Source organism: Aulonocara sp. 'chitande type north' Nkhata Bay, linkage group LG3, assembly GCF_057382095.1.
Source record: "Aulonocara sp. 'chitande type north' Nkhata Bay isolate Kocher_YH1m ecotype deep benthic linkage group LG3, A_spYH_male_GT1.1, whole genome shotgun sequence".
In the NCBI taxonomy this organism is placed as follows: Eukaryota; Metazoa; Chordata; class Actinopteri; order Cichliformes; family Cichlidae; genus Aulonocara; species Aulonocara sp. 'chitande type north' Nkhata Bay.
The window spans coordinates 78,101,192-78,126,411 of record NC_141346.1 but is presented as its reverse complement, the minus strand read 5'-3'; the positions used below and the strand labels follow the sequence as shown (position 1 = coordinate 78,126,411).

At 44.4% G+C, this 25,220-nt stretch overlaps 1 protein-coding gene across 1 annotated transcript; it reads left to right on the top strand.

Moving 5' to 3' along the window:
- The first annotated feature begins 82 nt into the window (after positions 1-82).
- LOC147337105 (uncharacterized) lies at positions 83-24,486 on the top strand. The gene is made up of 8 exons (XM_086286255.1): positions 83-102; positions 698-776; positions 938-1,124; positions 1,253-1,979; positions 3,958-4,131; positions 4,405-4,578; positions 23,482-23,528; positions 23,677-24,486. Exons 1-8 carry the CDS (start codon positions 83-85, stop codon positions 24,219-24,221), a joined length of 1,953 nt encoding a protein of 650 aa, XP_086142381.1. The 3' UTR covers positions 24,222-24,486.
- Positions 24,487-25,220: the final 734 nt, after the last annotated feature.

Sequence of the window (25,220 nt, the reverse complement as noted above, 5' to 3'; positions counted from 1 at the left end):
GATCATACTGGCTGCTGTTACTCCATCAGGACAACACTGAACCACAGTGGTGTGGATGTAGTGGATAAATCCCACCATACTGATGCTCAGAGTTAACCACAGGTAACAAAACCAGATGTTACCTTCAGATTGTGACCTTTGGAGTGGACGATGCAGATTTCAATAGAGAATAAATGTTGTTGTTTTTCAGCTGTGAAGAAAGAATCTAATTTTCTGAACTTAAGAATTTATGATGCTGGAAACAACATGGAGACTATAACACAACATTTCCACTGTGTTCATAGAATGAATGTAAAACTGTCAGACATTCATTAAATATGCAAAATGTCTACAGAAGCATCAGAGGGTCAGACGTGAAGCACTCAGTGATTTTGATCAAATGACTCATCAGTTATTGATCTGTACTACACTGATCTACCACGTTAGTAAAGCTGGTGTTCTGGTGGTGGAGGGAGACTCGGATCATGTTCTGGTTTTGGAGCAGTGATCTGCTGATGGTTCAGTTTGATGAGCTTCTTCAAAATCATCCCTGACATCACCACTGAAAGGACGTCCATGAAAACAGACTGAAAATTACTGATATGTTCACAATCTGAGAGTTTAAAACTTGACAGACTTGATTCAGATGAAGTTATTTGAGCAGAAACTCCTGGATCTTTATCCTGTGTTGATCTAATCCTTCATGGTTCCTCCACAGAGTGGAGCAGCAGAGCTCAGAGGTTCCCAGTGGTCAGTCTGCCCAGCAGCATCAAACACAGCTGGACTCCATATTTATGGTCTGTACATGTACAACAACTACTGTTACATCTGTTCTGTTCACAGTCATCTCCATGCTGCTCTTTGTAGACCAGTGGATCGTCAGTGTGTCCAACATGGATCTGATGTTTGGCTCCATGATTTCAGTCTGATTGGCTCATTCATAAATATTCTGTTCCAGCTGCTGGAGGACAACATCATCACTTTTGTGAAGAACGAGCTGAAGAAGATCCAGAAGGTTCTGAGTCCAGATTACCCAGAATGCTTAGAGAGTCAGAGGAGCAGCAGCAGAGAGGCATTTGTGAAGATCACAGTGGACTTCCTGAGGAGAATGAAGCAGGAGGAGCTGGCTGACCGTCTGCAGAGCAGTAAGAGGATTTATCTAAAGATTTAAGCTGCTGGATAAATGAACATTTTCCAGAGATGGAAGATGGAGCAACATGTTTTAAAGATTAGTTCTTTTTGGAATTGAGTGTTTATTTTTCTTCTCATTCAGAACTTCAAGCTGCAGTTTGTCACCGTAACCTTAAATCCACCCTGAAGAAGAAGTTCCAGTGTGTGTTTGAGGGCATCGCTAAAGCAGGAAACCCAACCCTCCTGAATCAGATCTACACAGAGCTCTACATCACAGAGGGAGGGACTGCAGAGGTCAATGATGAACATGAGGTCAGACAGATTGAAACAGCATCCAGGAAACCAGACAGACCAGAAACAACCATCAGACAAGAAGACATCTTTAAAGCCTCACCTGGAAGAGATGAACCAATCAGAACAGTGCTGGCAAAGGGAGTGGCTGGCATTGGGAAAACAGTCTTAACACAGAAATACAGCCTGGACTGGGCTGAAGACAAAGCCAACCAGGACATCCAGTTCATATTTCCATTCACTTTCAGAGAGCTGAATGTGCTGAAAGAGGAAAAGTTCAGCTTGGTGGGACTTGTTCATCGCTTCTTTACTGAAACCAAAGAAGCAGGAATCTGCAGCTTTGAAGACTTCCAGGTTGTGTTCATCTTTGATGGTCTGGATGAGTGTCGACTTCCTCTGGACTTCCACAAAACTACAATCCTAACTGACCCTAGAAAGTCCACCTCAGTGGATGTGCTGCTGATAAACCTCATCAGGGGGAAACTGCTTCCCTCTGCTCGCCTCTGGATAACCACACGACCTGCCGCAGCCAATCAGATCCCTCCTGACTGTGTTGGCATGGTGACAGAGGTCAGAGGGTTCACTGACCCACAGAAGGAGGAGTACTTCAGGAAGAGATTCAGAGATGAGGAGCAGGCCAGCAGGATCATCTCCCACATCAAGACATCACGAAGCCTCCACATCATGTGCCACATCCCAGTCTTCTGCTGGATCACTGCTACAGTTCTGGAGGATGTGCTGGAAACCAGAGAGGGAGGACAGCTGCCCAAGACCCTGACTGAGATGTACATCCACTTCCTGGTGGTTCAGGCCAAAGTGAAGAAGGTCAAGTATGATGGAGGAGCTGAGACAGATCCACACTGGAGTCCAGAGAGCAGGAAGATGATGGAGTCTCTGGGAAAACTGGCTTTTGATCAGCTGCAGAAAGGAAACCTGATCTTCTATGAATCAGACCTGACAGAGTGTGGCATCGATATCAGAGCAGCCTCAGTGTACTCAGGAGTGTTCACACAGATCTTTAAAGAGGAGAGAGGACTGTACCAGGACAAGGTGTTCTGCTTCATCCATCTGAGTGTTCAGGAGTTTCTGGCTGCTCTTCATGTCCATCTGACCTTCAGCAACTCTGGACTCAATCTGATGGAACAACAACAAACAACATCCAAGCGGTCTAGTTTTTTTTAGAAAAAAAGAGTCTCTCCACCAGAGTACTGTGAACAAGGCCTTACAGAGTCCAAATGGACACCTGGACTTGTTCCTCCGCTTCCTCCTGGGTCTTTCACTGCAGACCAATCAGACTCTCTTACGAGGTCTGCTGACACAGACAGGAAGTAGCTCACAGACCAATAAGAAAACAGTCCAGTACATCAAGAAGAAGCTCAGTGAGAATCTGTCTGCAGAGAAAAGCATCAATCTGTTCCACTGTCTGAATGAACTGAATGATCGTTCTCTAGTGGAGGAGATCCAACAGTCCCTGAGATCAGGACGTCTCTCCACAGATAAACTGTCTCCTGCTCAGTGGTCAGCTCTGGTCTTCATCTTACTGTCATCAGAAGAAGATCTGGATGTGTTTGACCTGCAGAAATACTCTGCTTCAGAGGAGGCTCTTCTGAGGCTGTTGCCAGTGGTCAAAGCCTCCAACAAAGCTCTGTGAGTAAATCTGTGATCATGTTTATTTTTAAAATGTTGATTAAAAGTGGTCATAGATTTCTTCCATGACAGATCCATGTCCTAAAACCACGAGACAGCGTAGTTGTATAGTATAAAAGAAAAAAGGAGAACTTTTGACCACAATATTGTAACTTGAATGAACTTTTGATACAGCCTTTAAACATAAAATTTATGAACAGAATCGGTGACTAAGGGCAGCCCTGGTGGAGCCCATCACCCACCGGACTTATTACTATCCAACGTATTGCCGGCTATGCCAACCAAGCTCTTGCAATGGTTGTAAAAGGATCGAATGGCCATAAAATGTTTCTCAGTTTTATTATTTTCAGTCACATCTGTTTTTGATTATTAACTGAATATTTTAAAATTCAGGCTTTTTATGTTATACAAAACATCATATTTTCTTATGTCTTGTATTGATTCTGAAGGAATAGTTTTCATCAGTATCGCAGATACCAGCCTGAATTTTACTTTGTATTGGATCAGGAAGGAAATCAGTGGCATCACACATCACTTACAGCAACTTCAGCACCTCTTCATTTTAATAAACTGGGGGAGGTGCACCAAGATTCAGTATGAGATAAAGAATTATTTTTAACTGTAAGGTTGGAGAAATCTGTTGTTGGAAATTGGAAGAACAGGTCATCTTAAAAATCCCTGCATTGTAGTTTTATTCAGGCCCCTTCAATCTGTGATCGCTGTTGCTTTGCATTGTAAATGCTACTATTACAAAAGTCACAAATATTAGTGTATGTGTGTGTTGTTGGGTAATAAACCAAAAGAACAGAATCTACCAGCACCTCACTGATTTCTGCTTAAAAACAACAAAAAAGCAATAAAGCTCTGATTTGTTTGGTTGATCTTGTCTCCCTTCCCGCTTGATTTCAGACTGAGTGGCTGTAACCTGTCAGACAGAAGCTGTGAAGCTCTGTCCTCAGTCCTGAGCTCCCAGTCCTCCCATCTGACAGAGCTGGACCTGGGTAACAACAACCTGCAGGATTCAGGAGTGAAGCTTCTGTCTGCTGGGATGAAGAGTCAATACTGCAAACTGGAAACGCTGAGGTCAGATCAAGCAATATCGATTTTTTTTTCATCAATTAACATCATTTAATCAATTTCATTTGGAAAAAATTAACAGTGTTTATGTTTTGTTTTTTTAATGAATCCATGCAAGTCACAGTAAACTGCCACATTTGTCTTTTGTAACATGAGGCAATAAGGATTCCATCATGTCCTGAAACAGTGTTGAAGTATTGTAAATATAGTAGCTCCTCATGGCACCATGAATATACTTTAACACAAGTGTTTCATGTCTTCTTGTCATCATTTCTTCAGACTGAGTGGCTGTAACCTGTCAGACAGAAGCTGTGAAGCTCTGTCCTCAGTCCTGAGCTCCCAGTCCTCCCGTCTGACAGAGCTGGATCTGGGTAACAACAACCTGCAGGATTCAGGACTGAAGCTTCTGTTTTCTGCAGTGGAGAGTCCAAAGTGTACACTTGGGATTCTCAGGTCAGGATTCAGTCTTTTCTGATGATGATTTTAAAACCTGAGTCAGGTCGATAAATGGCTTACTCATTTACAACAGACATGATTTGTTAAATCACCTTATATATGTGTGCTTAAGTTCTGTGCTGCTGTGATTTATTGCCCGTGCTGTCTTTCAGTTCAGCTTTGTCGAGTCTCTGGTAGGATTTCTTTTACATGACCTGTGTAAAAACAAAACAGGAAACCTATTAAGCTGAAGTAAGATGCACAATTTGAAAAATGGGGCACAAAAAATGTTGCTGCTTTCTGGAAAGTGCGTCTAAGAAGACCCAATGGAGAAAGTGAAGAGAAAAATCAAAGATTAAGAAGAAGAAAATGGCAGAGGCAGTTTCTTTTGGACTGCCTGCAGATGGGGCGAGACTCTAGAAACAGGGATGATTGGAGAAAATGTAAAGAGGCCAGGAGATGAATACTCTGGTGTTCTGGGGATAGTTCAAGGTTCAAGGCTCTTTATTTGTCACATGCATAGTTATACAAGTATAACACACAGTGAAATGTAGCCTGACACGCTCCTCGACATGTGCAAAAATTGGGGGGGTGTAGAGGAAGAACATTATATATATATATATAAATATAACACCCAGCACGCCCCTGCGGGCGGTTTATCCTTCAAGCTCGGGTCCTCTACCAGAGGCCTGGGAGCTTGAGGGTCCTGCGCAGTATCTTAGCTGTTCCCAGGACTGCGCTCTTCTGGACAGAGATCTCCGATGTTATTCCCGGGATCTGCTGGAGCCACTCACCTAGCTTGGGAGTCACCGCACCTAGTGCTCCGATTACCACGGGGACCACCATTACCTTCACCCTCCACATCCTCTCGAGCTCTTCTCTGAGCCCTTGGTATTTCTCCAGCTTCTCGTGTTCCTTCTTCCTGATATTGCTGTCATTCGGAACCACTACATCGATCACTACGGCCGTCTTCTTCTGTTTGTCTACCACCACTATGTCCGGTTGGTTAGCCACCACCATTTTGTCCGTCTGTATCTGGAAGTCCCACAGGATCTTAGCTCGGTCATTCTCCACCACCCTTGGGGGCATCTCCCATTTTGACCTCGGGACTTCCAGGTTATACTCGGCACAGATGTTCTAGTCCGGCATCTCCTGGTGTAGGTGTCCTGAAGCGGGGGGAGAGCAATCCTGCAGCAGCGTTCTGCTGTACGGATCACTCTCTGGAGAGCTTTTTGGTCCTTCACACAGCTGTTCCCGAAACACGATGTCATGTTCTCTGTGAGGATGCTCTCCACAGCGCCTGTATAGAAAATCCTGAGGATCTTTGGAGAGACCCTGAACTTCCTCAGTTGTCGTAGGTGATACAGGCGCTGCCTAGCCTTTTTGGTCTGGACCTGAATGTGGGCAGCCCATGTCAGGTCTGAGGAGATGTGGACACCAAGATACTTGAAGGACTGCACCCTCTCCACTGGAGCTCCATTGATGATAATGGGCTTGTAGTCTCTGTGCTGACCCCTTCTGAAGTCCACCACCAGCTCCTTTGTCTTGCTGCCGTTCAGCTGGAGGTGGTTGTCCTGGCACCACGATGCCAGATTCTTCACTTCATCCATGTAGGCCGCCTCATCGTTGTTGGAGATGGCACCCAACACCACTGTGTCGTCAGCAAACTTCACAATGGTGTTGGAGCCATGGGTGGCCACACAGTCTGAAGTGTAGAGGGAGTAGAGCAGTGGCGAGAGGACACATCCCTGAGGTGCTCCTGTGTTGATGGTGATGCTGTTGGAGAGCACCTGCCCACCCTCACCACCTGAGTTCTGCCAGTGAGGAAGTCCAACACCCATGCACACAGACGGCTGTTAAGTCCCAGATCCCTGAGCTTTGTGAACAGTCTGCAGGGCACTATTGTGTTAAACGCTGAACTGTAATCAACAAACAGCATTCACACATAGTTACCCTGTTTCTTGTCCACGTGGCTGAGAGTGGTGTGTAGGACGTGGGCGATGGCATTGTAACTCCCTCCAAGTTGAAAAACGAACACAAGGCGTTCTTGATTTACTGGCATTTATTGCACACGGGCGCCACCAACGATGCCACCAGAGATGCTGTAACGATGCCATGAGAACTGTACAACAACATAAAATAATCAATTTCCACCGTACATTGTTCTCATAGAGAATAAACAATAAAGTACATTATTAAACAACATAAATGCTCACAATTTGACCTTTACAAAATGCTAACATATACACGTGGTTACCATAAATTCGCTCGCTCTATCACAAACAAACATCTTATTTTCTATCACAACATATACAAATTGCATACCTCATTGGCCGCATTAACTTGCAGGGGTTAATGAAAACGCTTCTTGTAGTGTCACTCTTTCCCATAGTCGGACACTCCGTTGCATGCGTCTACATGTCTCTACCACCACCAGAGAGAGACGAAAGCATGCTGCGCTCTACCGAGTGTAGCGTGTACCAGAATATACCGTCGACCTCAAACAACAGACTAAACATTGGTTCCACCCCGGAAACATTCTGTAAACCCTTTTTAAATGTATTTCCAACCAACAACATACATTACATCACACACATATATTAACAATAAAGTATTTCACTTATTCATTGTAACTTGAACCATAAAATTGTCTTAAATTGCACAAGTGCTGCTGACGGCAGCCACACTCCCACCAAATCATTAATGATTTTTCAACTGAACCTCGTTGTAAAGGCAAGTGTATACAGTCCCTTAGTCACATAAATCACAGAGACAAGAATTCTGAACTATTCAGCTTCAAGTAGGGTAACTGTTTTGTGGATAGGTCTTTCAAGATACACTGGCTTGTTAACTCTTTTTCCTTGGTCATCCAATGTCGCATCACTGATTAGCAACTCGAGTTTCCTAATGATTCCATCCTCACTAGGGTACACCTTGGTTACCTTGGCCAACTTCCACTCATTTCTGGGTAGACTATTGTCCATCAGCATCACAATGTCGTTGATCTTAGCATTTCTCCGTGCTTTGTACCATTTTCCTCTCTGCTGAAGATTCAGCAAGTATTCCCTTTTCCATCTGGTCCAGAATTCATTAGCCAGGTATTGCACCTTGCGCCATCTCTTGCGAAGATAAAGGTCTTCCTTCACAAACTCACCAGGTGGTGGTAAAACCACTGAAGACTTCATAGTCAGGATGTGATTCGGCGTAAGAGGCTGTGGACCAGTGGGATCGTTCAACAGGTGAGTTGTTAAGGGCCTACTATTTATGATCGCCATGACTTCATACAGGTAGGTACGCAAGGATGAAGTGTCAAGTCTTTTGGATGAATGATCCAGAATGGATGTCAAAACACTTCTAATCGTCCTAATCTGCCTTTCCCAGGCCCCACCCATATGGCTGGCAGATGCCGGGTTCATGACAAACTCACAACCTAGTTGTCTTAGGCTTTCTTGGTCCATTTTCTTTACAGATTCCAAGAACTCTCGTCTTGCTCCAACAAAGTTGGTACCCTGATCGGACCGAAGTTGTCGAACACTTCCTCGTATGGCGATAAAGGTTCGAAGAGCATTAATAAAGGCATCACTGGTCATGTCGTCAAGAAGCTCTATATGCACAGCACGAGAGCACAGACATGTGAATAGCAGACCATAGCGTTTAAGTTCCCTTCTTCCCTCCTTAACGTAAAACGGGCCGAAGCAGTCCATTCCACAATAGGAAAAAGGGGGCGATGCTTCAACTCTCTCACGCGGTAAATCTGCCATTCTTTGTACCTCAGCATTCCTTCTGAATTTCCTACATTTGACACACTTGTAGATGTAGGAAGACACTGCGTGACTACATCCCAATAGCCAAATGCCATTTGATCGCAGCTCATTCATCGTCATCCCACGTCCCTGGTGATGAACCCTTTGATGGAAGTGTTCAATCAGTAACTTTGATATGTGGGTTTTGTTTGGCAAGATCACTGGATGTTTGATGTGTGGGTGTAAATCTGCATGCTCCAGCCGACCTCCCACTCTTAACACACCCCTTTTATCCAAAAAGGGATTCAGTTTGTGCAGCCTATTTGCACGATCTCTTGTTGTTGTCTGCTTTGCTTTCAGATCTTTGATTTCTTCGGAAAACAGTTCGTTTTGGACAGTAGCTATGATGAAAAGCTCTGCCTCTTTCCTCTCCTCAAGACTGGTGACTTCGTTTGTTCTGCACATCAGACCCTTGAGCTCTTTGACGCATCGCATGAGTCGTGCAATTGCTCTAACTAGCTTCGTCCAGTTTGAGAATCTTGAAAAATGATTAAGCAACGAATCTTCTGTGGTCAGTGTCTTATGGACAAAGATCTTGCGAAGTTCTGGGTCTTCAGCTCCCAACTCTCCCACCTTAAGGTCATCAGCGGGAAGTTTATCCCGCCAGATAAAATCTGGACCGGTGAACCAATTGGAAGTGATTAGTCCCTTTGCTGTCAGACCTCGTGATGCATGATCAGCAGGATTGTTCTCAGAAGCCACATATCTCCACTGGTTTGGATCGGAACCTTCTTGGATGCGCTGAATGCGATTTGCCACAAATATGTGAAACCTTCTCGCCTCGTTGTTGATGTATCCAAGAACAACCTTCGAGTCTGTCCAAAGGAATTCTTTGGCTTGAACTTCCAACTCCCTTTTAAGCAGGTCGCTCGTTCGCACGGCAATAACTGCTGCTGATAGCTCAAGCCTGGGTACTGTGGTGACCTTTGTAGGAGTCACCCTGGCTTTGCCAATAACTAGAGAGCAGTGGACTTGGTTTGAAACGCTGATTGCTCTCAAGTAAGAACATTCACCGTACCCTTTAACACTCGCATCTGAGAAATGATGCAGCTCATATCTTTCAACTTTCTCAAAACCTTCTGGGAGATAACAGCGCTAAATTTTGATGTCAGCCAGGTTCTTTAAATCTAAAAGCCAAGACTCCCACCGTGGTTTGAGCTCTTCTGACAGTGGCTCATCCCATCCAACCTTGCCTTGACACATCTGTTGGAGTATTTGCTTTCCAACCAGAACAAATGGTGACACAAAGCCAAGAGGGTCATAGATGGATGCCACAGTTGATAAGACTCCTCTTCTAGAAAGTGGGCGTTCATCCACAATCACTCTGAAATGGAACTGGTCTGCAACAATGCACCATTTGATTCCCAGAGCTCTCTCAATTTGGGACTCACCAAGAACCAAGTCACGATTTCGTACCGAATCTGCACGTTCACTCTCTGGAATGGATGCAAGTACCTCATGATTGTTAGAAATGAATTTGTGAATTCGCAGTTTGCCAGCACTGCAGAGTTGCCTTGCTTCCTTTACCAACTTGATGGCTTCCTCCTTGGTTGCGACACTTGTGAGCCCATCGTCCACGTAAAAGTTTCGTTCAATGAACTGAATGGTCGTTTCACTGTAGTGACCATGTCCTTGGGCAGCAACATGTTTCAACCCAAAGTTTGCACAACCAGGGGAGGAGGCAGCTCCAAATAGGTGCATTCGCATACGATAGACTGATGGTTGAGCCTGGAAGTTTCCATCGTCCCACCAGAGAAATCTCAAGTAGTCCTGGTCCTCCGCTTTGACGTGAAACTGATGGAACATACGCTCGATATCGCACATTATAGCAACTTGTCCCTTGCGAAAGCGGCAGAGAACACCTATCAGGCTGTTCGTTAATTCTGGTCCAGTGAGAAGGTAATCATTTAATGACACGCCTTCAAATCTTGCTGAGCAGTCGAATACAACCCGTATTTTTCCTGGCTTGTGTGGGTGATACACCCCGTGATGAGGAATGTACCATACAGGACTGTTGTTAATTTCTTCCCTTGGGACCTTTTCTGCATCCCCATTTGTTATGATTTCACTCATAAAGGTTGTGTAGTCCTTTTGATATTGTTTGCCCCTTTCAAATCTTCCTTTCAAGCATCGAAGTCTGTGAACTGCACATGCCTTATTGTCTGGGAGATTTGGTCGATCTTTCTTGAAGGGGAGCGGCATTTCACAGTGACCATCCGCTTTGATTTTGATTCTTTCTTCCATTATGGTTAGGAAACGCAAGTCTTCCTGAGATAGATTAGCATCCTCTACTCTTCTCTCACTGAAGCCAGACTCAAGCATCCTCAGCACATCTGGTGGTGAAATGAACTCCTTAACTTGGGTTCGACATATGTATTTCACTTCATTTGTGAGCTTCTTAGATGTCTGGAGATGAGGTTTCACTGACTTCATGACAATCTTGTGACTGCTTCCTATAGCATCACCATAGTCGACACATGGGCTAACACAACCGACTATGCTCCATCCAAGATCTGTCCTTTGAGCAAATGGCTCATTGTCTTTACCTGGGACGACCTCTCGGGGCAGCAAAGCCCGAGGACAGTTGTATCCTATGAGAAGCCCTACATCGCACTCAATCAATGGAGCGATGTCCTCTGCAAGATGCTCTAGGTGTGTCCAAGCTCTTGCCGTTCTTGGTGTAGGAATGTGACTTAGATTGGCAGGGATGAACTCTCTTGAATAGGTTACAGGGAGAGAAATCTTCTTTGAAGAGTAGAAACCTCTCACCTGCAGTCCAACTAACCTTTGACTCGGGATGATTGTATTTCTGGATGAAAGTGTGGAGAGTTTTAACTGCACAGCTTCCCCTTTCGTGTCCAGAGCTTCCGCCTTGTCTTGCACAATGAATGTGTTGTCGCTTTGGTTGTCAAGTAGTGCATATACAAGAATTTCATTCTCTGGGTTACTTGATGTAGACAGCCAGACTGGGACAACCGTAGAGGAGTACATGCTGTCCATACCTTGCACTACTCTGTTTGACGTGGCTTCATTTGATGGTTCAGGAGTATGTTTGCTCTCTGTTCCTTCCGTTGACTTAGCAGATTTCGAGTTTTTTACACTCTCCCCGCGTTCATTGCTGCTTTTCTCTCTTCTGGTTGCTCTTTCACGGTCTTCATGTAAACATGTTGGGTGTTTTTCCTTACATGTCTCACAAAGACTCCTTCTTTTGCAGGTCCTTGAGAGATGTCCTGGTTGTAGACATCCAAAGCACAATTTCTTTGTCTGAACAAACTTAACGCGTTCCTCAACTGGTCTTTCCCTGAATTTCCAGCATGTCTGTATGCCATGATTGCATCTTTCACAAAAAGTGCATTTCTTACGTTCTGCATTCTCTTCAGAGTTGCTCGCAAGCACCTTTGCACCAATGTTTCGTGCCTTTGTTGTCTTTATTTTTTCACCGTCATTAGACTTCAGGGCATGCAGAGAAGTTACTGGATTGCAAGCTATTTTCGCTTCCTTTGCGATGAATTCCACAAACTGACTGAAAGTAGGAAACACCTTACAAGTTTCTTCTATCTCAATCACCTTCCTATTCCAACTGGCCACCAGCCAATCTCGCAGTTTTGTTAGAAGTTTTTGATTTTCATCACAGTCGTTCAATACTTCCAGACCCTTAATCTGGGACATTGCAGCCTGGCAGCCTCTAAGGAAGTCTGAAAAGTCCCTCAGCTCGACGCTGTCTTTGGGTCCGATTTTGGGCCATGCCACGAGCTTATCCTTGAAGGCTTTAGCTATCACGAATGAACTTCCAAACCTTTCTTCCAGGATGTCCCATGCTGAGTTGTAAGCTGCATCCGTTCCTAATAGGAAGTAGCTTTCAATGGCCTTTTTTGCAGGTCCACCAACATATTTACGAAGGTAATAGACTCTTTCTCCTACTGGAATGTTTTTCCTGCCTATCAGGGTTTGAAATGACATCTTCCAATCGCTATACCTTAGTGGATCTCCCATGAAGATAGATGGTTCAGGTGTTGGGAGACTGCTTACATTAATAGACTCTGCTATTGCTTCAGCGAGGACTGTGATACTATCTGCTTGGTGTATCACGGGATGCTCACGTGGACTCCTTATAACTCCTGGAGATCTATGTTGCTGAGCTGCGTGGTTATGAAGTAACTCTGTTATTTCCTCGTCCGAGCTTATATCTTGTTCATAAACTTGGAGCCGTGCCTTTGCCGCACTTAGCTTCTTAACAGTCTGTAAGCGCTCTATTTGTCTGCGTTTCTCTTCCAGTGCTTTCTTTCTCGCCACATTTTCTTCATCTTGTAATGCAATCTTCTTTCGATTTTCTTCTTCAAGACTTTCAAGTTCTTGTTGCTCACATTCTATCTCTTGCAGGACCTTTAGTGCAGCTTGTGTAGCAGCTAGCTCTGCTACGGCCTCTTGTCTCTTAATGGAGGAAAGGCTTGACCTTTGTGACTTTATGCTGGAACTGCTTGCAGAGCTTAGACTTCTTTGAGAGCCCTTACTTGTGCCTTGAGAAGCTGAAGATGAAAACACTGAACTAGACTCAGGCCAGACTAAATCCTCTATCTGAACGTCTTCGTTATCTTTATTCTGAAGATAAGTGGTTGCATTGTCCAAGATTATTTTGGATACCGCGTCACAGGTGTCTGCCCTACGACGGATCTCACTGTCTGGAGAAGAGCATTTACGCAAGTCTTCATATGCGTGTTTCACATCTGCTGATGCACAACTTAACTTACACATCAAATCCTTCACAACCTCAACAGAGGGGGCTCCCTTTATCATTTTCTTGGCTTGCTTGGCGTTTGCTTTCCATTTATCATAAGTTGTAGTGAAACGATGCTGAAGTTTTTTTGACTTATCATCATGCAGTTGCTGAGCCTTTTCAGTAAGCTTTCGAGGTCTTTGACTTCTTCGTGGCTCTTCTTCACGTGACTGCTGTACATTTGTGGCACTACTATCCTCGAGTAAGTCGCCATTCTTAGTTTCATATTCAGTCGTTTGATCCATTCTGCGATGTTTGCCTTATTACTTGAGTCGTATAAATATGGTGGGCTTTGTTCCTAACCCAACAGCACGTACGACACAGCACTTAATTCTACAACACTTCTAGCTTCAAATAACACAAATAGGTAAAATGACTTCACCTATAAAACATCTTATTAGACAGGACCATGAACTTAGAAAGGAGATATGCAGAACACCAGATTACTTTCAGTTCTTACAATGTTCCTTAAACAGTCGACAAAGTTGACCCACTTCTTAACATTTAACTTGTTTTAAATGCATCACTTAAAGGATCGTCCATGTAAACTTCGATTGTTTGCTGCTTAGGTTAACTGGCGTATGCATAGTCTTATCTGTCTGATGCTAGCGTGCGATGAATTTCTTCTTGCTCAGTGGATGACAGGCACAGCTACTCGTCTCCTCGCCTCATGTCGAGCAGACTGAGTTCTCACTGTAACTCCCTCCAAGTTGAAAAACGAACACAAGGCGTTCTTGATTTACTGGCATTTATTGCACACGGGCGCCACCAACGATGCCACCAGAGATGCTGTAACGATGCCGTGAGAACTGTACAACAACATAAAATAATCAATTTCCACCGTACATTGTTCTCATAGAGAATAAACAATAAAGTACATTATTAAACAACATAAATGCTCACAATTTGACCTTTACAAAATGCTAACATATACACGTGGTTACCATAAATTCGCTCGCTCTATCACAAACAAACATCTTATTTTCTATCACAACATATACAAATTGCATACCTCATTGGCCGCATTAACTTGCAGGGGTTAATGAAAACGCTTCTTGTAGTGTCACTCTTTCCCATAGTCGGACACTCCGTTGCATGCGTCTACATGTCTCTACCACCACCAGAGAGAGACGAAAGCATGCTGCGCTCTACCGAGTGTAGCGTGTACCAGAATATACCGTCGACCTCAAACAACAGACTAAACATTGGTTCCACCCCGGAAACATTCTGTAAACCCTTTTTAAATGTATTTCCAACCAACAACATACATTACATCACACACATATATTAACAATAAAGTATTTCACTTATTCATTGTAACTTGAACCATAAAATTGTCTTAAATTGCATAAGTGCTGCTGACGGCAGCCACAGGCATCCTCTGTGGATCTGTTGGATCTGTAGGCGAACTGCAGCGGATCTGTGGTGTCTGGGATGGAGGAGGAGATGATGTTCTTCAGCAGCCTCTCAAACACCTTCATTACTACCGAGGTCAGTGCAACTGGCCGGTAATCGTTCAGGGATGAGGGTTTGCTGTTCTTGGGCACAGGGATGATGGTGGATCTTTTGAAGCATGTGGGGACCACAGACTTCACCAGGGACACGTTGAAGATGTAAGTGAACACACCTGCTAGCTGGTCAGCACAGCAGCGCAGCAGACGGCCGGTGATGCCGTCTGGCCCCGCCGCTTTCCTTGTGTTCACTCTCCTCAGTGCCGCTCGGACGTCATGCTCCGCGATGCTGGTCACCGGTCTCTCGCTGATGACGTCACTGTCCTCGGTAGTCAGGCGGTAGATAGCATTAGCCGCCTGGCTAACCTCGAAACGGGCGTAGAACCGATTCAGCTCGTTGGTGAATGCAGAGTCAGCGTTGATCGGCGCAGTGTCCCTGGCTTTGTAGTCCGTAATGGTGCATAGTCCGTGCCACATACTCCCTGGTGGAAGCGGGACTCCACACGTTCCCGGTACCGGCGTTTGGCATCTCTCACCGCGCGCCGCACGCCGTATGAGGCCGCTTTGTAGGCGCTCATATCGCCAGTGGCGAGACCCGCGTTCTAGGAGGCGGTCCTGGCGTTTACTGCAGTGCGGATCGATCTGTCCATCCACGGTTTCTGGTTTGGGAATGTGGTGACTCTCACAGTGGGGATAATCTCCTCCGCTAGCATATTGACGAAGCATACTGCTACTTCCGCTCGGGTCCTTGTTTTGAAGCGAGCTTAGCACATCATGTAATTCGGACAAAGCCATACCTGTGTCCGCTTGGAGTGGGATGTAGACCACCGTGGCGATGACTGAGGTGAACTCACGGGGCAGATAGAAAGGGCGGCACTTAATGCTCAGGAACTCCAGATGTGGCGAGCAGCCGCTGGAGAGAGTAGAAATGCTCCTGGCATCACACCACTTTCTGTTTACCATGAAACACACTCCTCCACCTTTGGTTTTGTTCGACTCTGCCGTTCTGTCCGCGCGGAGCACAAAGAATGAATCCGACGGAGTTACGGCCTGGTCCGGCACGGTGGGGGTCAGCCAGCACAGAATGTTGCAGTCCCTCATGTCACGTTGGAAGGTGACCCTTGCTCTTAGGTCATCGAGCTTGTTCTCCATGGATTGTACATTGGCCAGTAGGATACTGGGCAGTGGTGCGCGATGCGCCTGCTGTCTCAGTCTGTTCCTAATACCAGCGCGTTTTCCCCGGCGCTTCTTTGTTCTGCGCCTCGGATGAGCGGCCCGTCCTTTGTTGTTCTCCGCGCCGCGTAGAATCTCTGGCGGCCAGGAAGGGTCAGGTTTAAAAGTGTCCAAGATTAGATGTGCAACCTTGGCACCGATGTTTACAAGTGATCCGCTGTCGTATACTATAAGACTAGAGGATTTTGGGATGTAAACCAGAGCAAAAACTAAGTAAAAAACAAGAAAAGTGGATAAGTGGGAGTGAGAGGGAGAGATGCCAGTAAATGATTTCAAGGATAAATTTCAGAAAATCAGAGCTAAGAAACCAAAGCAAGTGGGGAACTAAAAACATGTGGACAGACTCATAATTAGGCCAAAGACACATTAAAGCAATTATTACAGGTTTAGAAACAGGGATGGATATGAAGGAGCTTAGCATGAATTTGCATTGAGGAAAGAATAGCAACGAGCATCAGAGGAAACAGTTAGGAAAACTAAGAGGATGTACTGGCAGGAATACTGCAGTACTTTAGGAAGAACTACACCAGTTAAGAATGTGTGGAGTACTGTTAAGAACATGAATGCAGACAGGAAACAACAGCAGTTTTTGTAAAGTAAATTCAAACTCCTTCATTAAATGCAGCTGGTTGAGTGAAAACAATGGAGAATGATTGTGTTACGTTGTTTATTCTCTATAGAAATGGAGCAGCAGGAGTGCATGCAGAGCTGGACGTGGGCTGTATATACATGCGTGTATCTGTGTTGTCTGTGAGCAGAGAAAACAAAGCGCTGGAAATGTCCAGTGTATCATAAGCCAGCCAGTCCTGTTACTGCAATTCACTTCTTCACCAGAAAGTGTCACCATCAGGCTTCAACAGCAGTTTCCAGTATTAATAGTGTTAATGAGCTACAGGTAGTATGGATGGGAAAATGTAGAGATGCTGGGCAAACAATATGATCAAATCCACAGTGGGAATAATTGAAGTGATGACGGCAGGTGTAGAGAACAAAAATGAATCATATTGAAATGTTAAATCAGGAAAATCCTGGAGAAGAGGATAGTTCTAATGTTCAGTTTGTAATGTTGAATTCAACACAGCTCTTAAATGCATAAAAATGACTTCACCTGACGTCAGACTGAACAATCGGATTAGCTACTGATATTGATTTAACCCTTTAAGACCTACCATAGAACCAAGTCCGCCAGAGCTTATATTATATTTTTACATGCTGTAGAGCCATTTTTGGGAGCATTTCAAGTTACTATACATCAATACAACCATTACAGACTAAATTTTAATAATATGTATGTATTAAGTACATAGTAATTACATAAATTGCAAAAAAGTGCAATAAACTACAAAAAAATTGAAAATCGTTTTTGTTTTTTTAACATATATTTCTAGTTAGAAAAATTTAAGAGGCTTATCCCTCAAAACTGTAAATACAAAAAAGTTGCACAAAATAGTTTCCCACCACAGGAAATTTATTTTGAGTGCCTTCATAGTTTTATTTTTGAAATACACCAATTTTTATATACTGCAGGAAAAACGAAAATACATATTATACTGCAAATTTGCAAAATAACAGCATATGCATCAAAATAAACTATTTCCAGCAGTGCAATATGAGTCCTAAGCATATGTGGAAGGAAACTGTAACCTAGGACAAGCTGATGGCATAAGATGTAAGTACAACTCCTCAGGTTTCATATGCAAAAAAAATTATTGCGCTAGCTCACGTGGTTACAGTGCTACCGGGATTTAAAAATAGTTGCGCAAAACGGAGTGTGCCCACTCTGACCAGTTTTAAAGGGTTAAAGCAAGAAAATATGGTATTAGCATTAGCTGCCAATTCCTATTCACCTAAAATTAGCATTACCTGCTAATGGCAGTCTACTTAGCATTAACTCTTCACTAATGTAATGCTAATTCACATCAAATTATCTTTAGCTTTAGCATTAGCGGCTAGCTTGAGCCTACCTAGCACTAGCTGCTCACATTGTTAAAAGGGAAGAGAAAACGATATTAGCATTAGCTTGTAATAATTATTCACCCCTAATTAGAATTAGCCACTAATGGCAGCATACTTAGCATTAACTCCTCACATCGTCATAATACAAATGATACTAACTTGCATTAAATTAGACTGCTGTTATTAGCTAATGCTATTTAGCAGTAGCTGCTCACATTGCTATAAAGCAAAGGAAAACGATATGAGCATTAGGTTCTAATGCGTATTTGCCTTAAATTAGACGTAGGTGCTAATGGCGGACTACTTAGCATTAGCAGCTCAGATGTTATAATGCTAGGAAAAAGAGTGTTAGCATTAGCCGTTCACATTGTTATGAAGTTAAGGGAAATAGTGTTAGCATTAGCTACTCACATTGTTAAAAAGTGTTAGCATTAGTGCATAATGCTAATTCACATCAAATTAGCATTAGTTAATAACGGCAGCCTATTTAGCATTAGCAGATAATGTCGACCTTGGCCCACTGGAAAAGTTCAGAACTAAAGATTTAGGAGTGTTTCTCAATAGCTCTTTCTCATTTGAGAAACAAATAAATTCTGTTATTAAAACCAGCTGTAAGGTTTATATTGTTGATTGTCATTTATGCTTAGAAATATTTACTCATATATGCTTAGAGTTGTATAATCGATTGCATGATGATAGAGGTTTGATCCTGAGTAGTCTGTAAAGACTCTGTGTGCCTTCCAGAGTGCTCTGGCATGCACACACCACTTGGGGCCATGAGAGAGGTCGTACCCTCTCTTACTGATTTATGGTGTAGGACAGGGGTCTCAAACTCAATTTAGCTGGGGGCCGCTGCAGGCAGAGTCTGGGTGAGGCTGGGCCGCATTAGGTTTTCCACAAGAAAGGCATGGTTAAAAAATTCCAATCTTCTCAAATCTCTTTATTTTTATTTTCTAACACAAAATATGAAAAATAAATAAACAAATTAAGAATTAATAAGAAAATAAATCAATCTGTAATACATAAATAAAATAATAATAAGATATTTTTAGTCAGTGAACTTGTGTTTTTCTTTCAGTCTTCTATATCTGCTGTATTTAGATTGAAATGTCTGTATTAACAGTTCTATAACCTTCTTCTGAACATGAATGGAACACTGTAGAAAATGAACTGTTCTTCTGAACATGGCTTCTCTTGCCTACTCCTTGCTGCTAGAGACCTGGCAGCGTTTCCTCTCGCATAGCCGAGCCAGATGTGGCCGGAGGGAGGAAGCAGTTGCGACCCTCAGTATGTCTTGAAGATGATCATCCATAAGTCTGGACCTGTACTTGGACTTATTGAAGTTCAAAGTGGAGAAGAGCTTTTGGCACAAGTATGTGCTACCAAAAAGGCACATGGTCCGCTTGAACATTCGGGAAAGCCGAGGGAAACTAGGGCTCAATTCTCTCAAAAATTGTCCAAGCTTGTCTGCTTTTCCACTCACCTCCCTGAACTTTGCTTTGAGTTCAGAGTTGCACTGCAGCTCAATGAGCTCCATTTGAAGCACAGAAGGGGCATCTTGCACATCAAAGGAGAAGGGGTCCGCAAAAATGTGAAAGGTGGCTCTGTGTGTCTTGAAGTCAGCAAACCTGTGATCAAATTCCTCCTGTAGCCTCAAAATGACATCAACATACTCGTCAGCACTGAATGGTGTGCCTGCATCCACGAGTGCCTTGCATGTTGGGAAATGGCAAAGGTTTGTCTGAGAGAGCTGAGCTTTCCAGAGCGCCAGTTTTGTGGAGAATGCTCTCACGTTGTCATAGGCAGCGCTGACAAGTTGCCCCTGGCCTTGTAACGTCTTGTTCAGTACATTAAGCTCATGTGTCATATCAACAAGAAAAGCTGAGTCCATGAGCCATTTGGGATGAGTTAGCACAGGAACACTAACTCCATCCTTCTCCATGAAGGCTTCACTTCTGCTCTCAACTCAAAAAGTCTCTTTAATACATTTCCCCTGCTGAGCCAACGTACCTCAGTGAAGTCGAGCACATCCCCATATTCTGACTCCATTTCCTCTAAAAAAGCACAGAACCTTCGGTGCTTTAAGCCCCTGGATCTGATTTGGTTGATGCATTTCACAACAATAGACATCACATTGTCAAACTTCAGGCATTTGCTGCAAAGGACCTGCTGATGGATGATGCAGTGCAGAGCAATGGCCTCCTCCACGCCTTCCTCTTCCAGTTTGTTTTGTGCCACCAGTCCATGTTTCCTCCCTGTCATTGATGGCGCTCCATCTGTTGTTATTCCAACAAACCTCTTCCATGGCAAACCAACATTCTCAATGGCATCACACAGCTTGTAAATATCTGCTGAGCGGTGGTCTGGCCATGCATTGGAATTACTGTGAGCAGCTCCTCCATCACTTCAAAACTGTCATCAACACCACGGACATACATTAGGAGCTGGGCAGTGTCGGTGATGTCTGTGGTCTCATCAAGAGCGACTGAGTATACACTGAAACATTTGGCTTTCTCACACAGTTGGTCATAAATGTCACTTGACAGGTCAGAAATGCGATCTGCTGCGGTGTTGGCAGAAAGGCTGATGTTGCTAAACTGACCTTTCTTTCCCGGACAGACTATATTTGCAGCCTGCAATATGCACTTTTAGACAAATGCACCTTCTGTGAATGGCTTCCCTGCTTTAGCAATCATCTCACTAACCACGTGGCTCCGACTGCTGCATTATTCTCTTTGGTTGCTTTCTTGGAGAAATCTTGCTGCCTCAGTAGATCTGTTTTAAGACTGGCAACCCGGTTCGCTCTCTCGTCTCCCTGGTATTTTGCATCCAGCTCAGCATGTCTAGTTGTGTAATGACGTTTCAAATTGTATTCCTTGTGCAGCGCAACTTTCTCTGTGCAAATAAGACAGGTCGGGGTGCCCCTGTGCTCAACAAAGAAATATTGCATTTCCCACTTTTCCTGAAATTGTCGGTGCTCATCACCAACCTTTCTCTTCACCGCAGGCTTTGAAAAAGACATGTTTGGGGCTATGTGACATTTATAATTCTACTTGGTGTCACTGTCGCATTGAAGTTTCAATCAAGCGTTTAGCCGACGGACGGGGAACGTCTCAACGCGTAGAGAACGTCATTTCTGCTTCTTTTTCTTGCAACCGTAGCACGGCGATCGGCAGATAAAAAGCCGGTAGCAGTCTCCTTTGTTTTTACGCTCGATGTTCATGTCTTTCATGACGACACGAACACCGTGGCGTTTGCAGATGGTAGAAAGTGCAGGGATAGCGAGCGCAAAAAAGGCGACTGCTCACGGCGCCGGGCTGTTGTTACAGGAGAAAGAAGCGGAAATGACACCGTGACATATAACAAATAACATCAGCTGTTTCTGATGTTAGTTGTTTTGACTGCTTTTACATTATATTGAAATATATGTAATGTTCATGTTTGCTGCAATGCAAACGCAGTGATGCAAATAAAAACATCGAGCCACAAATTACGGTGCGACCCTATAATTAGTCCGGGTTACCGGGGACTGTTGTTGCCGATGAACAGGTGTCGCTATGTGACTGCAGACTAAATTGGGCTGCATTGAGTTCATGACTTTTCTTTTATCCCGCCGCCTACGCATCACTGTGAGAGTTAATATGAGATCTCTCTCTGTGGAAACATAACTTTAAATCCCACTGACGTGTGTATAAATCTATATACGTATAATGTCCCGCTGGGCAGCAACTTAAAAAAACAACTTTTTTTGAAGTGTTGTGAACGCAGCGCGCTGGGGCGAATGTCGGCGTTTGCCCAATAGAAAGGAGGAAGCCAGCCAGGCACAGGAAAGAAAGAAACACTCCAGGGCAACGCTGCTGGAACTTTGACTCATTGAGAAATGTTTCCCTGCTTGCATCAAGCCCGGCTGGTGTCCCCTGAGATCCATATCCCACCCTGATTGGTGGGTTAATTCAGCTCCGCCCACAACACTGTAAAGTGTCATACATTATCAAACTAACATTACATTTTCATATTAAGGTGGGGCCAAAAACTATCGTCCTGCGGGCCGCAATTGGCCCGCGGGCCACGAGTTTGAGACCCCTGGTGTAGGAGGACACCTACTCTGTGTCTGGTTAAGTATAAGAGCCCTTTGTTAGGGGGACCGCTGGACTCTTAGCACCAGCTTTGGGGTCACAGGGTCACATCTGGAACACACACACACACAGACACACACACAGACACACACACACACACACACACAGACACACACACACACACACACAGACACACACACAGACACACACACGCGCACACACACACACACACAGACACACGCGCACACACACACACACACAGACACACACGCACGCACACGCACGCACACACACACAGACACACACACGCACACACACACACACACACACACACACACACACACACACACACACAGACACACAGACACACACACACACACACACACACACAGACACACACACAGACACACACACGCACACACACACACACACACACACGCGCACACACACACACACACAGACACACACGCACGCACACGCACGCACACACACACAGACACACACACGCACACACACACACACACACACACACACACACACACACACACACAGACACACAGACACACACACACACACACACACACACACACAGACACACACACGCACACACACACACACACACACACACACACACACAGACACACACACACACACAGACACAGACACACACACACACACACACACACAGACACACACAGACACACACACACACACACAGACACACACACACACACACGCACAGACAGACAGACACACACACACACACACGCACACACACACAGACACAGACACACACAGACACACACAGACACGCACAGACACGCACACACACACACAGACACACACAGACACACACAGACACACACACACACACACACACACACACACACACACACTATGCACAGACTGGTACTCTTTGTTCATACCTGTGTAAGACGTCATAATGAACTTGTGCATATTCATGTAAGCTCAATAAAGAGCAGTGTTACGAGGGAGCAGACGAGAGCGACTGAGGTCAAGTGAAGGAACGGCGCTGTCACAGTTCTCTCCCTCATCAATTGTCTGGTTCCAGCGGTGGGTCTGTGCTAGACGACCCATCACCAGCTTTTTCCACTGGTTACCAGTACGTGGTAGAATCCACTTCCAGATCTGGTTGTCTTTAAATCTGTGAATGGATTGGCTCCATCTTATCTCTCTTTAACAAAAGAATCCAAGTGGAGCCCTCAGGTCTGCAGATAAGCAGCTTCTGACCAGAACTAGACGTAAAAACAGAGGTGAGCTTTATCGATGGCTGCAGCCAAACTCTGGAACAGTCGCCCTTCACATCAGGTCGTCACCAACACTGGACATTTTTAAAAGCCGGTTGGAAACACATTTGTACTCTGTAGCTTTCAATCCTGACCAGTCTTTATAGTCATTACTGTGTATGTTTCCTATTTTCTCTCTACTCTGTGCAGCACTTTGGCTCAAGCTGTTTTTAAATGTGCTGATAAATAAATGTAGATTTCTTTGAATAAAACAGTGGAGCCGAGCTTTGAGCTCAGTGTGTAACAGTGTGTGTGTGAGAGCCATGTAATGTCCATGTGTGCATGCTGACTGTGCTGCTCTGACCCCCCTCCTCCTTTCAGGGTGGAGCCTGCTGGAGTCCGATGGTTGAGACCAGGTCTGAGGAAGTGTAAGTGTGTTTTTAATGGGATTCATGAAAACAAAGCAGCACACATTCAACCATCTTCATCATGTCAGGAGTCATCATCAAAGTGTCAATCAATGAACAGATGATGGATCAATAACTGCAGCTGGATTGTGTTTGTTCTCTCCATCAGATTCCTGTCAACTCACAATCGACACAAACACAGTGAACACAGAGCTCCAACTGTCTGACAACAACAGGAAGGTGACACGTGTGGAGGAGGTTCAGTCATATCCTGATCATCCAGACAGATTTGATTATTATCTTCAGCTGCTGTGTAGAAATGGTCTGACTGGTCGCTGTTACTGGGAGGTCGAGTGGAGAGGAGACGTTTATATATCAGTGAGTTACAGAAGCATCAGAAGGAAAGGAGGCAGTTATGACTGTTTGTTTGGAAACAATGATCAGTCCTGGAGTCTGATCTGCTCTGATGATGGTCCTCAGTCTGTCTGGCACAATAACAGACAAACATCCATCTCCTCCTCCTCCTCCTCCTCCTCTGTCTCTAACAGAGCAGCAGTGTATGTGGACTGTCCTGCTGGCACTCTGTCCTTCTACAGAGTCTCCTCTGACACTCTGATCCACCTCCACACCTTCAACACCACATTCACTCAAACTCTTTATCCTGGGTTTTGGTTTTGGTTCTGGTCTCCTGGTGCCTCAGTGTCCCTGTGCTGAGTGGAGTGTAAAGAGTGTCTCCTGTTACAGAAACACTCTGACTGTTGAACAGATAGTTCAGTCTGTACATGTCTGTCTCTTTCACTCACAAACACGTTTTCAGATTCATGGATTCAATCAGTTGATGTTTGAAACTCTTCTAAATGATTCCTTGTAAACTTCTTCAGTCACAAACAAACAGGAAGTGATGTCACATGTGTTCCTGTCCACACAGCAGAATGAGTCTATTGCTGACAGTGATGTACAAACAGAGTGAGCATTTCTGAGGCCCAAAATAAACTGAGTAGTTCACTGAATGAACAATGGACTGTGAGCTCAGTTCCTTCATCATTAGTATGGATTATATATGTATATGTATTATATTAGTATCATATATATCAGGTGCTGCTGCTTTCAGTCATTGTGCAAATGTGCTGTTTGTAAGCTTGTAAAGCTGCAGTCAGCTGAGACTGAAGAAGTCACCTGATCAGTGAGCAAACGTTTCTGAAAACGTCCAGATGAACAGAATCAACCTTTTGGGATCAGCCAGCAATGCAGCATCATTGTTGTTCAGCTTCAGAGGTTTGCAGGAATGAACTGATGACCAGAAACAGCTGCAAAGTCCAAGAAAATACCAGCTGGAGTTCAGCTGCATTTGAAGAAGTCAAAGAAAAGTAAGGATGGCAAAGGGCGACGTTTTCTTCCAAAGAGCTGCAAACATGGTCGACGCCTCATTAGAAGAATCATCTGGACATTTGTGAGGAACTCTAACCAAGAAAGCAACGTCACACAGATCCAACAGACAGTTTCCATGACTGCAAGTGTTGAGTGGAAAAATGCTACATTGCATTATTGCATCCTCTCACCACAGGAGGCGCTGTTGGCCCCACTGATTGCTGATCAGCTGTTCTCTGATGATCTGATTGATACTGTGAATAACGGGACTCACTGAACTCTGTGACACAGTGAAGATTACAGAGTTTAACTTCACCCTTTAAGACTGACCACAGAACCAAGTCC